This window comes from Stegostoma tigrinum, chromosome 2 (assembly GCF_030684315.1).
Source record: "Stegostoma tigrinum isolate sSteTig4 chromosome 2, sSteTig4.hap1, whole genome shotgun sequence".
In the NCBI taxonomy this organism is placed as follows: domain Eukaryota; kingdom Metazoa; phylum Chordata; class Chondrichthyes; order Orectolobiformes; family Stegostomatidae; genus Stegostoma; species Stegostoma tigrinum.
In genome coordinates, this window is record NC_081355.1 from 91,648,725 (window position 1) to 91,661,037 (window position 12,313).

Here is a 12,313-nt window from a genome sequence, read left to right on the forward strand (position 1 = left end):
AGGGGCACTACCATTGCCCGTAAGATCCCTCAAAAAGGTTCCTTCAGGCTGTGGTTACCTGGTTTGCTGACTTTTCAGAGAATTCTACAACACTTGAAGAGGTTATGGTTTTTTTTTTAAGTCAGATCCACTGGAGCAGGTGGGACTTGAACCCAGGCTCAGAAGTAGGGACACCAACACTATGCCGCAAAAGTCCTTGCCATGAGCACTGCATCACAATCTTCTATTGCCACTAGCTAGTGCAATTAATTCAGTTCTGGAACATTGCACTTGAGCACATACACACCAATTTACCAACACGATATGGCAAATGTGGTTAGGAATATAGTAACCAGCTGATCTCAGCTTTCTTGAATTCTTTGAAAAGACAATAACACTGCACAATTATGGCTGCACACATCCTCTACTTTTATTATGCAAAATGCATTAAAAATTTATGTCCAGCTACATTCTGCTCAAAGGTTTCCATTGGCTTTATTACGAGGACCTTGTAACTCAATGGTAGTGTCGCTACCTCTTTGTGAGGAGGACTGAGTCAGATCCTTTCTGCCCTACAGGTATATCATTCCAAGATGATTAAAAATAATTCATAACTTCATAGCTTTATCCACAAAAAGACAATTCATAAAGAGGTTGAGCATATGACAATAGCAATAAAGCACTGCATATTGGACTCTGCGACATCAATCCATTACCAAGTACGTAAACTGAATTAAGATAACACTAGTCCTAGAAAATGACATCTTTTGGTAAAGAAGTGCAAGACAAGGCAGTGTCGGTAAAGTAGCAAGGCTGAAGGTGATTCCAATTTGATGGCTGCATATGATATTTGCACTGTATATTTTCTCCAAAATTAATGAAATTGCCATGTAAATTTTAGGATGACAATGGGTGTTGTGAATTGAGGCAGCAGAATAGAAATGCTCACGATCAATTAGATTACATACTAATATAAATGAAATATGTCAAAGGCTTGCTTGTCATTCTCTGATGTCACAAATTTAACTTGGCTTAGTCAAGATGAGGCATTTAAGTTTTCACTCAGTTACAATATTCTAAAAGTAAATCAACAGACCTGGCAGTTACAAATATAAAGCATATCAACCTACATTAACTTTGAAGCTCTGCAAATTTCCATCAAGGAACTGGACATTACAGACGATCTCTGACCGATGCTTGTCTCTTGGTATTTCAAAAGCACGTGTATGGTTTGTTCTCCCACCCAGCACACGAAATCGTGATGTCATCACTAACCTTCCAACACCTAAATAAAAAATTAAGATTAAAGCCAAGGATGCAAATGAAGAAAATTCCAATCAAGTTTTCAATGCTGAATTAACTTCCTTTAGATCATAATTTCTTTTGTACTGAATAGACATCAGAAGTTATGCAATCAATAATACTATCACATTGAACGTATAAATGAACACTCAGCTGTTAAGTGAAGTTTTGCCTAACTTTTGAAGATACTTAGTAATTGTAGGGCAGCCAATTCAAATTATGACAACTGACACACGCGCACGCACAAACTGCTTGTAATACTGCGTTTATGGAAGTAAAGATGTAGTTTTCAGGTTGGGTTGGGGGTGGGGGTGGGGGTGGAATGTTTGGGAAGGAGAATCATTGAATCATGGCACAGATATCATTTGGGGTAACAGCGCATTAATGGTAAATGTCACTAGGCTAGTAATCCAGGGGTCTAAACAAATGCTTCGGGAACATGGGCACAATTCTCATCTTGGCAGCTGATGGAATGTAAATTCAAACTAACAAAAGTCTGATGTTGAAAACTAGTTTAAGTAGTTATCTCTATCAAATATCACTTATTATTTTAAGTACTTATCTGATCTACAAATTAGGGAAGGAAAATCGGTCATCCTTACCTGGTCTCACCTACATATGACTCTAGAACATGAGCAACATGGTTGAACTCAACACCCGTATCCAACCGGCAATACAGAAAGCCAGCCAGGTATGCTCTGTCCATAAAAAGCATTACAGATTCTATCTGGCCAATTGCTGTCCCAACAGTCTACTCTCAATCAGAGTGATAGAAGGCTCCCTGAACAGTGCTATAGAACAGTAGTTACTTGGTAATAGCTTGCTCACTGATGCACAGGTTGGAATCTGCCAGGCCACACTACTTCTAAACTGCTTTGGTCTAACCATGAACAAAAGAATTGAATTCCAGAGGTGTAGCGAGAGTGACAGTCTTTGACTCAAGGCAGCATTTGACCGAGTATAACTTTAAGGAGCCTTAGAAAAACTGGAATCAATGAGAATTGGAGGAAACTCTTGATTGGTTGGAATCATATCCAGCATAAAAGATGATGGTTGTAGTTCCTGGAGATCAGTCACTTCAGCTCTAGGACATCTCTGCAGGGTAGTAAAAAGCATAGTTTCCTAAACCCAACAATCTTCAGCGACCTTATGATGGACGCAAGGTTGTTTAAGGGGAGATATTTGCTGAGGAGTGCATAACGTTCAGCACCATTCAAGATACTTCAGACACTAAAGCAGTCCATTTCAAATGCACAATGACCTGGGTAATGTGCAAGCTTTGGTTGACAAGTAACATTTGCATCAGACATGCACCAGGTAACGATCTTCTCCAAAAAGAGACAATTTAAGCAGCTTGACATTCAATGGTATTATCATTGCCGAATCTCCCACCATCAATATTATGGTCACTCTAAACTGACTCTAAACTTAACTTGATGATGCAAATGGTGGCTAGAAGAGCAGATCCAAGGCTAGTAATTTGGCAGTGAGTAACAAGGCATATAAGTTAGAAGAATAATGGAATACACTGTTCGTTTGGATGACAGCAGTTCCAACAATGTTCTAGAAGCTCAACACTACCCAGGCCAGAGTAGCCTGCTTGTTTAGCAGACCAAGCATGACCTCAAATCATTTACACCTTCCATCACCGGCATACAGTAACAGATGTGTGTATTGTATACAAATGCACTACAGCAACTCAACAAGACTCCTTTATCTTCACCTTCTAAACTCAATACTGGAAGCACCTTGAAGGACATGGGCAGCAGATCCATGGGAACATGAACACCTGCAAATTCCTATCCAAGCCAAATTATTCTGTCTTAGAATTGCATCTGCATATCTCATGGTCACTGTATAGAAATCTTAAAATTACCTTCCTAACACCACTTTAGACTTTATTACACTACATGAATTGCAACAGCTCAGAAAGGCTGTTCACTCCTACCATCGCAAGGACACTTTCAAGGGCAATTAGGAATACACAACAAATGTTGGCCATGCTCGTGATGCCCACGTTCTATGATGAAATTTTAAAATTCCTAATTGTCCTTCAGAATGGCATACTAAGTCACTTAGCTTAAAGGAAATTAGGGATAAGCAACAATTGCTGACCTTGCTAACGATGTCCTAATCCCAAAAGGAACAACATCTTTAAAAAGATTTTTAAATCATCCATTCCATCATCAAAAAATTCTGTTGGTCTTGACTCTGCAGTATATAAGGGGTATTATTGCTAGACTATTCGCCCAGAAACTAATGTTCTGGGGACTTGGGTTTGAATCTGCCATGGCAGATGGTGGAATGTGTATTGGAATTAAGAATCCTTTGACCATGAAACCATTGTCAATTGTCAGAAAAACAATCTAGTTCACTACTGACTTTCAGGGAAGGAAATCTGCCATTCTCACCTGGTCTGGCCTACCTGCAACTCCAGACCCTCAGCAATGTGGTAGATTCTCAACTGTCCTCTAGTCAGTTGGGATGGACAATGAATGCTGGCCTAGCCAGCAACATCCTCATCTTGTGAACGAACGAAACAAAAATCGAGAAAACTTGTTTAGAAATATAGAGACCATATAATGCAACGGAATAACAAAGAGGGAACATTGGGCCACAGAAAGAAAGACAGCATGCTCGCTCAAACTGGATAAGAAAGTTTGGAGCTGGATGAACACAGCAGGCCAAGCAGCATCTCAGGAGCACAAAAGCTGACGTTTCGGGCCTAGACCCATCAGAGAGAGGGATGGGGAGAGGGAACTGGAATAAATAGGGAGAGAGGGGGAGGCGGACCGAAGATGGAGAGAAAACAAGATAGGTAGAGAGGAGAGTACAGGTGAGGAGGTAGGGAGGGGATAGGTCAGTCCAGGGAAGATGGACAGGTCAAGGAGGTGGGATGAGGTGGTAGGTAGGAAATGACCTACACTCTCCTCTCTACCTATCTTGTTTTCTCACCATCTTCGGTCCGCCTCCCCCTCTCTCCCTATTTATTCCAGTTCCCTCTCCCCATCCCCCTCTCTGAAGAAGTGTCTAGGCCCAAAACGTCAGCTTTTGTGCTCCTGAGATGCTACCTGGCCTGCTGTGTTCATCCAGCTCCGCACTTTGTTATCTTGGATTCTCCAGCATCTGCAGTTCCCATTATCTCCGCTCAAACTGGATATCAGGTTTCCTGCATTACAATATTCACCCCTACCACAGGTCAGGCAAGGAGGAAAGTCCTGAATCCATCCCAGGATCTTCATCCCAGTCTGATTCACATTCACAGCCCGAGGAATACAAGCAAGTGATAAAAAACGTACGCTTTTAGAGCATGATATAGTCTGGAATCAAGAAGTAGAGGCTCCAAGTCCTTTCCATCAACTGGCTGACTCGGACTTGTTCCTGCTCTTAGTGCCTGACATTGACATGTACTTGAAGGACCTTCATGTTGACATTCAACCTGTTTGACTGCATTGTCAACACATTTTTGTTGGATATCATTTGCCGGCGTGGGATTTGAACCTGGTATTTCTGGTTCAGAGACAGGAATGCTACCTGTCGTTTGACAAGAGCTCCTCAAAACAAAGACAACTTGAAAATATTTTATTGAATAGAAAATGCTTTGGAACATCCTAGATCATGGAAAGCACAAATAGTAATCATTTCCCCATCCGCCCAGTACTCCACTCACATAATTCTAATTAGACATTTCACATTACAGTCAAAGCAGATACCCAAAATTTTGCTACTTAATGCTGTTTTTGACAGTGAAGTTGCTTCCTAATTCACAGCCGCTAACACACATGAACAACAACCACAGAAACACCTGCAATGAAATAACCAAAGTCTAGCATCATTCTTGAAGATAATTCCATCTACAGAAATGAAGCTAAGATTTTAGCAGCAAAAGAGTATAACAATGCATGAGGAACTGGACCAATGCTCTGGAGGTAAACAGTAGAGATCCTAGCAGATTGCAATTAGAGGTGAAAAGCAATGCATGAGCACACAAGTTCAACCAGGCAGGTTAATGGAATTAGAGCTAAACATTTGTAGGTACACATGGGAACCAAATAGAATAGGTGCTTCCTCTTCCAGTTGCTTGGTTCCAAACAGTTAACTCATCCAAGTTCTGACATCATGCAGACAAGCAGTCCTTGAATCAATGATGTTGGCAGCCAAAAATTGCATATGGAAGTTGACTTACCGATGATGCTTCCATGGAGATAAAAAGAGAACCATTTCTGGAGATATAGGAAGGTGATTTTGCAAGGCAGGTACAGAAAAGCAAACTGTCTAACAAAGCTTAAAAAAATACGAAAATGTAAAGCTAAAAGCATAGATCCTGGTGAATGAGAAAGATACAAAAAGCAGCAAAATGTGACAAAACTAATAACTTGAGTTATGGAAAGGAAGTATGAAAATAAACTAGCAAGGGATATCAAAAATTAACACAAAACATTTTTAAAACATTAGGGAAAGAGGATGAACAGAAAAAATGTGAATGCCTTAAAATGATAATGGCAAGATCGTCAATCAAATAAGGAATAACAAACATGTTGAATAATTAGTCAGTATATACAGTAGAGGACAGTATGCTTGACATCGCAAGGAAACTATTACTGAATAAAGGACAGGGACTCCAAAAAATGTAAATAATGTAACAGCAAAGAAGTAATTCATGGGAATAAAAATGGCAAACACCCAGGACCAGATGGTTTCCATCCTACAGTTTTAAAAGGTGAGAACACTGAAAGAATATCATTAGTGTCAGCAAAGTTAATTAAACTTAAGGATTATTCAAGTGTAAAAATAGTTCTTTCCAAGGGTGTTTCTTGAAATTTTCTTGAGCTACTTTTTGACTTTTACTACTACAGTTTTCAGGGGCTCTTTTCTTAGCCCTTCTGTGGACTGTTGAGGTCACAGCTAATGCATTTTTGTTGTGTACACACAAAGCAATAAGATTTCAAGCAGTTTTGGCACTATTCATTGTAATAAGACAGAAAGAGGATACACAAAAAAGATTCCTTGGACAAATCTACTCTAGCTTTTCAAGAAAGTTCTCATTACAAAAATAGGTCAACACCAAGACCACTGTTGCATCATTACTTAATTACAACATACCGCGCAACGACTCAACAAACAAAGTGGCTAAGAAATTTTCTGAAAAACAGGGACTATCAAGTTTTGAAGGAGACCAAAACTTACGTAATTTAACAGTTAGCGGCAGATTGAGGGCACAAAGAATCTTATTTCCCAAACCCTACAGACTTTGTCTCTCATTGCCTTGAAAATTATACTGCTTCCTCACCAACACTACCAACTGGTCCAGACTCCAGACACAGTAATTTGGTTGACTCTAAATACAACTGAGTAATTTAAGAGTGCATCAGTTTGTTAAAAGGGTTCAAAAACAAAAGGGAATGAATGGATGGTCAACCAAGGACACAGTGTTAAAGTTCTCATCAGGATCTGGGGGGCAAGTCCCACAATCAAGACAGCTATCTCACAGGCTGGTTAAGTAACAGCTTTATATAATCATACCCTAAAGACAATATTCCAGATAACACCACCACCGACCCTGGGAATGATCTGTCCCAAATGGTAGAACAGACCCAGCACAGGCTCCTGTCCACATTCAGGACACAGAGTTGCCCCAATAGTCTTCAGCATTGACTCCAGCTCCCATGTTTCCAAATCCCATGCATCATGTCAAACACTGGCAAAGAAATCTGCTGACAAACAGCAAGTAACGTTCACTGCACTTAAGGCTAGGCCAGGATCATTTTGAATGAGAATATCTAACCACGACCCTATGACATTCAATAGCATTACCATCTCTAAATGCCACTGGGTCAAAATCCTGGAATTCTCTCTCTAAGGGAATTGCGGGTCAACCTACAGCAGTATGCAGTGGCTTAAGGTGGCAGTTCACCACCACCTTCTCAACAGCAACTAGGGGGCAAACAATAAATACTTGCCAGCCAGTGACATCCAAGTCCCATTAATGAAGAAGAATAAAAGCCCCCACTGCCAACATCCTACAGGTTACCCTTGACCAGAAACTGAACTGGACTAGCCATACTGTTAATATAGCAAGTCAGAGGTTAGAAATCCTCCAATGGGCAACTTGTCTCCTGATTCACCACAGCCTGTCTAGCATCTGCAAGGCACAAATCATGATTGTGATAGAATACTTCCCACTTGCCTGGATGGCACAACATTAACAGTCAAGAAGCTTTACACCATCCAAGACAAACAACTCTCCTGATTAGTATCACATCCACATTCATTCACTCCCCCAGTGAAACTCAGTAGCAGCAGTGTAATGCTGTGAAACTTGAAAGGGCTTGGAAAAGATTTACAAGGATGTTGCCAGGGTTGGAAGGTTTCAGCTATAGGTAGAGGCTGAATAGACTGCGATTATTTTCCCTGGAGCATCAGAAGCTGACGTTGCACAAGTTTACAAAATTGCGAGGAGCATGGATAAGGTAAATATACAAGGTCATTTCCCTAGGATTGGTGGTGGGGTGGGGTGGGGGGGTCCAAAACTGGAAAGCATAGCTTTAAGGTGACAGAGGGGAAAAATTTAACAGGGACCTGATGGGCAACTTTTTCACAGGGGCTGCTGCGTGTATGGAACGAGTTGCCAGAGGAAGTGGTGCAGGCTGGTACAATTACAACATTTATAAGGCATCTGGATGGATTTAGAGGAATATAGGCCAAATGCTAGAAAATGGGATTAGATTTACTTCGGCTATCTGGTTGGCATGGACAAGTTGGTCTGAAGGGTCTGTTTCAGTCTTAGAGATATACAGGATTATCTACACAGCAGAAATTCACCTACACTGCTTAGACAGCCCCTTCCAAACCTATGACCTCTATCCACCTACAAGTACAAGAACAGCAGATATATGGGAACACCGACACCTGCAAGTCCCCCACCATGTTAGTCAGCATTCTGACCGAGAAATGCATCACCCTTCCTTCAAAGTTGTTGGGTTAAAACTGTGGAACTCTCTCCCAAACAACACTGTGGGGCACCTATACCAAATGCACTCTAGCAGTTCAACAAGACAGCCCATCAGCACCTTCTCAAGGGCAACTAGAGATGGGTAATAAATGCTGGTCTAGCCGGCAGTGTACACATCACATAAATGAAGAAAAATTAGTTCAATATCTGTTCTCGTCAAGCAAGTGAAATTTATAATTAAATATAAAGCGCCAGAATAACCTCAAAAACTTTCAGATGATAAGAGGCAGCAGGAATTTTCAAAGGGTAGGGAATGCCTGATGAACTTGCTTACATGTTCTGAAGAGGGGACCTAAAAAGTGACAGGAAAATGTCTATGAACGTTATTTGTAAATTTCCAGAAGAATTTGATACTTTAATTGGCTTTGACAGAAATTTAAACTTCATGGAGTTGAATGCAAATAATCAACTGGCTACATGGAAGAATGGAAAGGTATAACTGGAAAGTACTCTGATTGGCATAGTGTGATTAGTGGTGTCACGTAAGGATCCATATTCGGATCTCCACTACTTATACTTGTTAATAGCTTGTATACTAGAACAGGAAAGCCACATATCAAATTTTGACAATGATACTAAGAAAAATAGTATTATAAGCAATGTATACAGAAGCATAACATTGCAAAGAAATACTGATGGGTTTAATTAAATGGAAAAAACTACATCAAATGTAGTTCTTTGATGTAAAAACAGAATAAGTTACTTTCCAAATGGTGAAAAGCTAGAAACAGTGAAAGTGCCGAGACACTTAGCAACCTAGATACACAGATCATTTAAATTATATGATTTGCAACAATAAGTATTCAAAAGGGTAGATGGAATGCTAGCTGTTGCATTCAAGACAACTAGAATACAAGAGATAGGAGTCATGGTTCAAATACGTCAAGATCTAGTTAGACCACACCTGCATACTATAAACAGGTCTAACCTGGTAGATTACTAAAATGGTTGCTGGAGTCTAAGGGTTAAGCTATAAAGGGAGATTACATAAACTGGGACTCCAATTTTTGGAATATAAAAGGTTAAGGGGTGATTTCTTCAAGATATTAGCCATAACAGTTTACAGAATCTCAGAATTATTACAGTGCAGGAAGTGGCCATTTAGCCCATCGGGTATGCACTAGTTCTATTAGATAATGCCAATCCCCAACCTTTACCCTATATTCCTTCACACCTTACAAATCTTTAAAAAATCCTCTTGAATGCCTCAATTCAACCTGCTTCCAACACATTTCCAGGTAGTGTATTCAATATCCTATCTTTGAGGAAAGTGTTTTTTCCTCACAGCACTCCTGTTTCATTTGCATGTCACTTTAAATCTATGCCCCCTCATTCTTGTTTCTTTTATGAGCGGAAACAACTTTATCCTATCTACTTTATCCAATACTCTCATGATTTTTAAGACCTCAATTTGATCTCCATTCAAATTCCCACCAGGGAGAACAGTCTCAACCTCTTCAATCTATCCTCAAAGCTAAAATTTCTCACACATTGAACCATACTAGTAAATCACTTCTGCCCTCCACTCTATTCACATATTTCCTATAGTGCAGCATCCACACTGCACTCAAAACTCCAGTTGTGGTTTAACAAGTGTCTTGTTCAAATACAACATCATCATCTCCTTGTTCTTGCACTCTGTCTCTAATAAAGCCAAGAGTGCTACATTTCATTTACTGCTGTCTCCACCTGTTCTGCCACTTAATGATCTGTGCACATATACACCAGGTCTTCCTGCACATCTTTTGGAATTATACCCTCTACGTTATGTATTATTTTAATGGTCTTCCAACCAGTGCATCATTTCCATTTCTCTGCATTCAGCCTCATCTGCCACCTATTCGCCCACTCAATCAACTTGTCAATGACCTTTTGGAGTGTTGACCATCCGAAGTGTTGACAATTCTTCCAAAATTTAGTGACATCTGCAAACTTGGAAATTGTCCTCTGCACACCAAAACCCAGATCATGAGTATACATCAGGAAATGTAAGGGTCTCGCTACTGACCCCTGTGCAACTCCACTACAAACTTTTCTCTATCCTGAAAAATACCCAGTAACCATTAACCTCTTTTTTTATATCATTCAACCAATCCTATAACCATGTTGCCACTGTCCCTTTCATACCGTGTCCAACAAATTTGATCAAATCTGTGAAGCAATGTATCAAATGCTTTCTGGAAATTCATCTGTACCATGTTTTAAACTGTTACACATTTGTTACAACTTTCGAAAACTGTAACATTTTAGTAAAATATGATTTCATCTTTGCTAAGGCTCCCTAATCAACCCATCTTTTTCGACATGGCCACTGATTCTATCCGGAGTAATTGTTTTTAGTAATTGTTTTTACAATTATTTAAAATAGCTTTACGAATTATTTTGAACACTAACGTTGGTAATTTTCTAGCCTTCTGGAACCTCCCTAGAGTCCAGGGAATACTAAAATGTTATGGCCAGTGCCTCAATTTCTACACTCACTCCTTTCAAAATCCTTGGATGCCTCTCGTCCAGTCTCAGTGCCTTGTTAACTTTAAGTGTCAAAGTCCATTCAAGACTTCTTCTTGACTAATTTTGAACTCTTCTCACGACAAGATTTCTTCCCCTTTCGTCATTGCCTTGGCAGCATCCTCCTCTTTCATAGAGGGATATAAACATTTACTATTTCATACATGACCCCTGCCTGTGGCAGAAAATCCTTTTTTTGACCTCTGATCGGGCCCTGCTCCTTTAACTGTTTCTACTGTTTATATGCCAATTACAGCAGACTAACACAAACTATTTCTGCTAGTCAGCGAATCCAGTGCTACGTGGCATAGTCAAAAAACTTTGCAGCCCAGACCTTTCAGGCATGAAATTGGCAAATACTTTCTTCCACAGAGTGGCGTATGCTTGAAACTCTCTTCTGAAAGTAATGATCAGTGTTAAAACAATTGTGAATTTTGGAACTAAAACGCATAGAATTTTTTTGGTCAAATATATTTTATAGGATATGGGGCAAAGACAGTATGGAATTTCACCACTGATTAGTTATGGCCTCTTTGAATAAGGGTGTATGCTGAAGGAACTAAAAGCTTCACTGTTCACTTGAAAATATGGGGAGGTGGTCATCCACTGAGAAATAGTCACCATTGAAATTGCTTGTAACCACACAGATGATCCAACGTAAGGCCAGTGTTCAAAAGTAACAGTTCAGTGTAAAAGTTCTAAAACCACATTTCAAATATTCATCAAAAGCGTTATTAATATTTCTGACACAACTTGAACTCTAAACTGCAAGGACATGCAGAATTCTAGAATGACAGACAAATTGGTGGAGTGGGCAATAGATGGTAAATGCGTCGTACTTGAAACTTGTATAAGTTGTTCAGTAGATCACAGCTGGAGGACTGGTTATAGTTCTGGACGCCGCATTGTCGGAAGAATGTGAATGTATTGCAGAAGCAATTCCACAGATGAAGGGCTTCAGTTATGAGGATAGATTGAAGAAGTTGAGACTGGTCTCCTTGGAGAGAAAGCTAAGGCAACATTTCACGTGGGCTTTAGACTTCACAAGCAGGCTGAATAGAATAGATAGAAGCTGTGCCTACTCATGAAAGGAACAAAAAGAAAAGGGCATAGATTTGAAAGTGATCTGCAGGAGAAACAAAGGTGTAGAGAGGAATTTTTCCCCCACTCAGCAAGTAGTTAGGGTATGGAATGATTGGGGGGGGGGGGGGGGGGGAAGAGGAGGAGGAGACTAGCGTTAGGTAACAATACTTGTTTAATGAGCTGATGCAGATGGGCCAAATGGCTCCTTCTGCTTAATAACTTTGCTGTGATTCTAATGTCACACTCTTCCCAAAGTTCCCACGTTCTTGCTTCATGTGACAAATGGAGTACATACATTTGAAATTTGTTCATATTGCATGAAGCAGCAGCATGAATCTGCCAGTAAAATAACACTTTTGCATTTAAGTAGAACATTAAATTATTTGTTCTTCTAACACTCCCTGGCCCAACCATGAAAGTCAAACGGAA

General features: G+C 40.0%; 1 protein-coding gene across 1 annotated transcript in view; it reads right to left on the reverse strand.

Annotated features, from left to right (window-relative positions):
* The window catches only part of LOC125462785 (tyrosine-protein phosphatase non-receptor type 3-like), a 220,406-nt gene that overhangs the window by 172,018 nt on the left and 36,075 nt on the right, over positions 1–12,313 (reverse strand). Inside the window, exon 2 of the mRNA XM_059641119.1 lies at positions 1,110–1,264. Within this exon, the coding sequence (XP_059497102.1) occupies positions 1,110–1,247 (138 nt within the window). The 5' untranslated portion in view covers positions 1,248–1,264. The remainder of the gene's footprint in view (positions 1–1,109; positions 1,265–12,313) is intronic.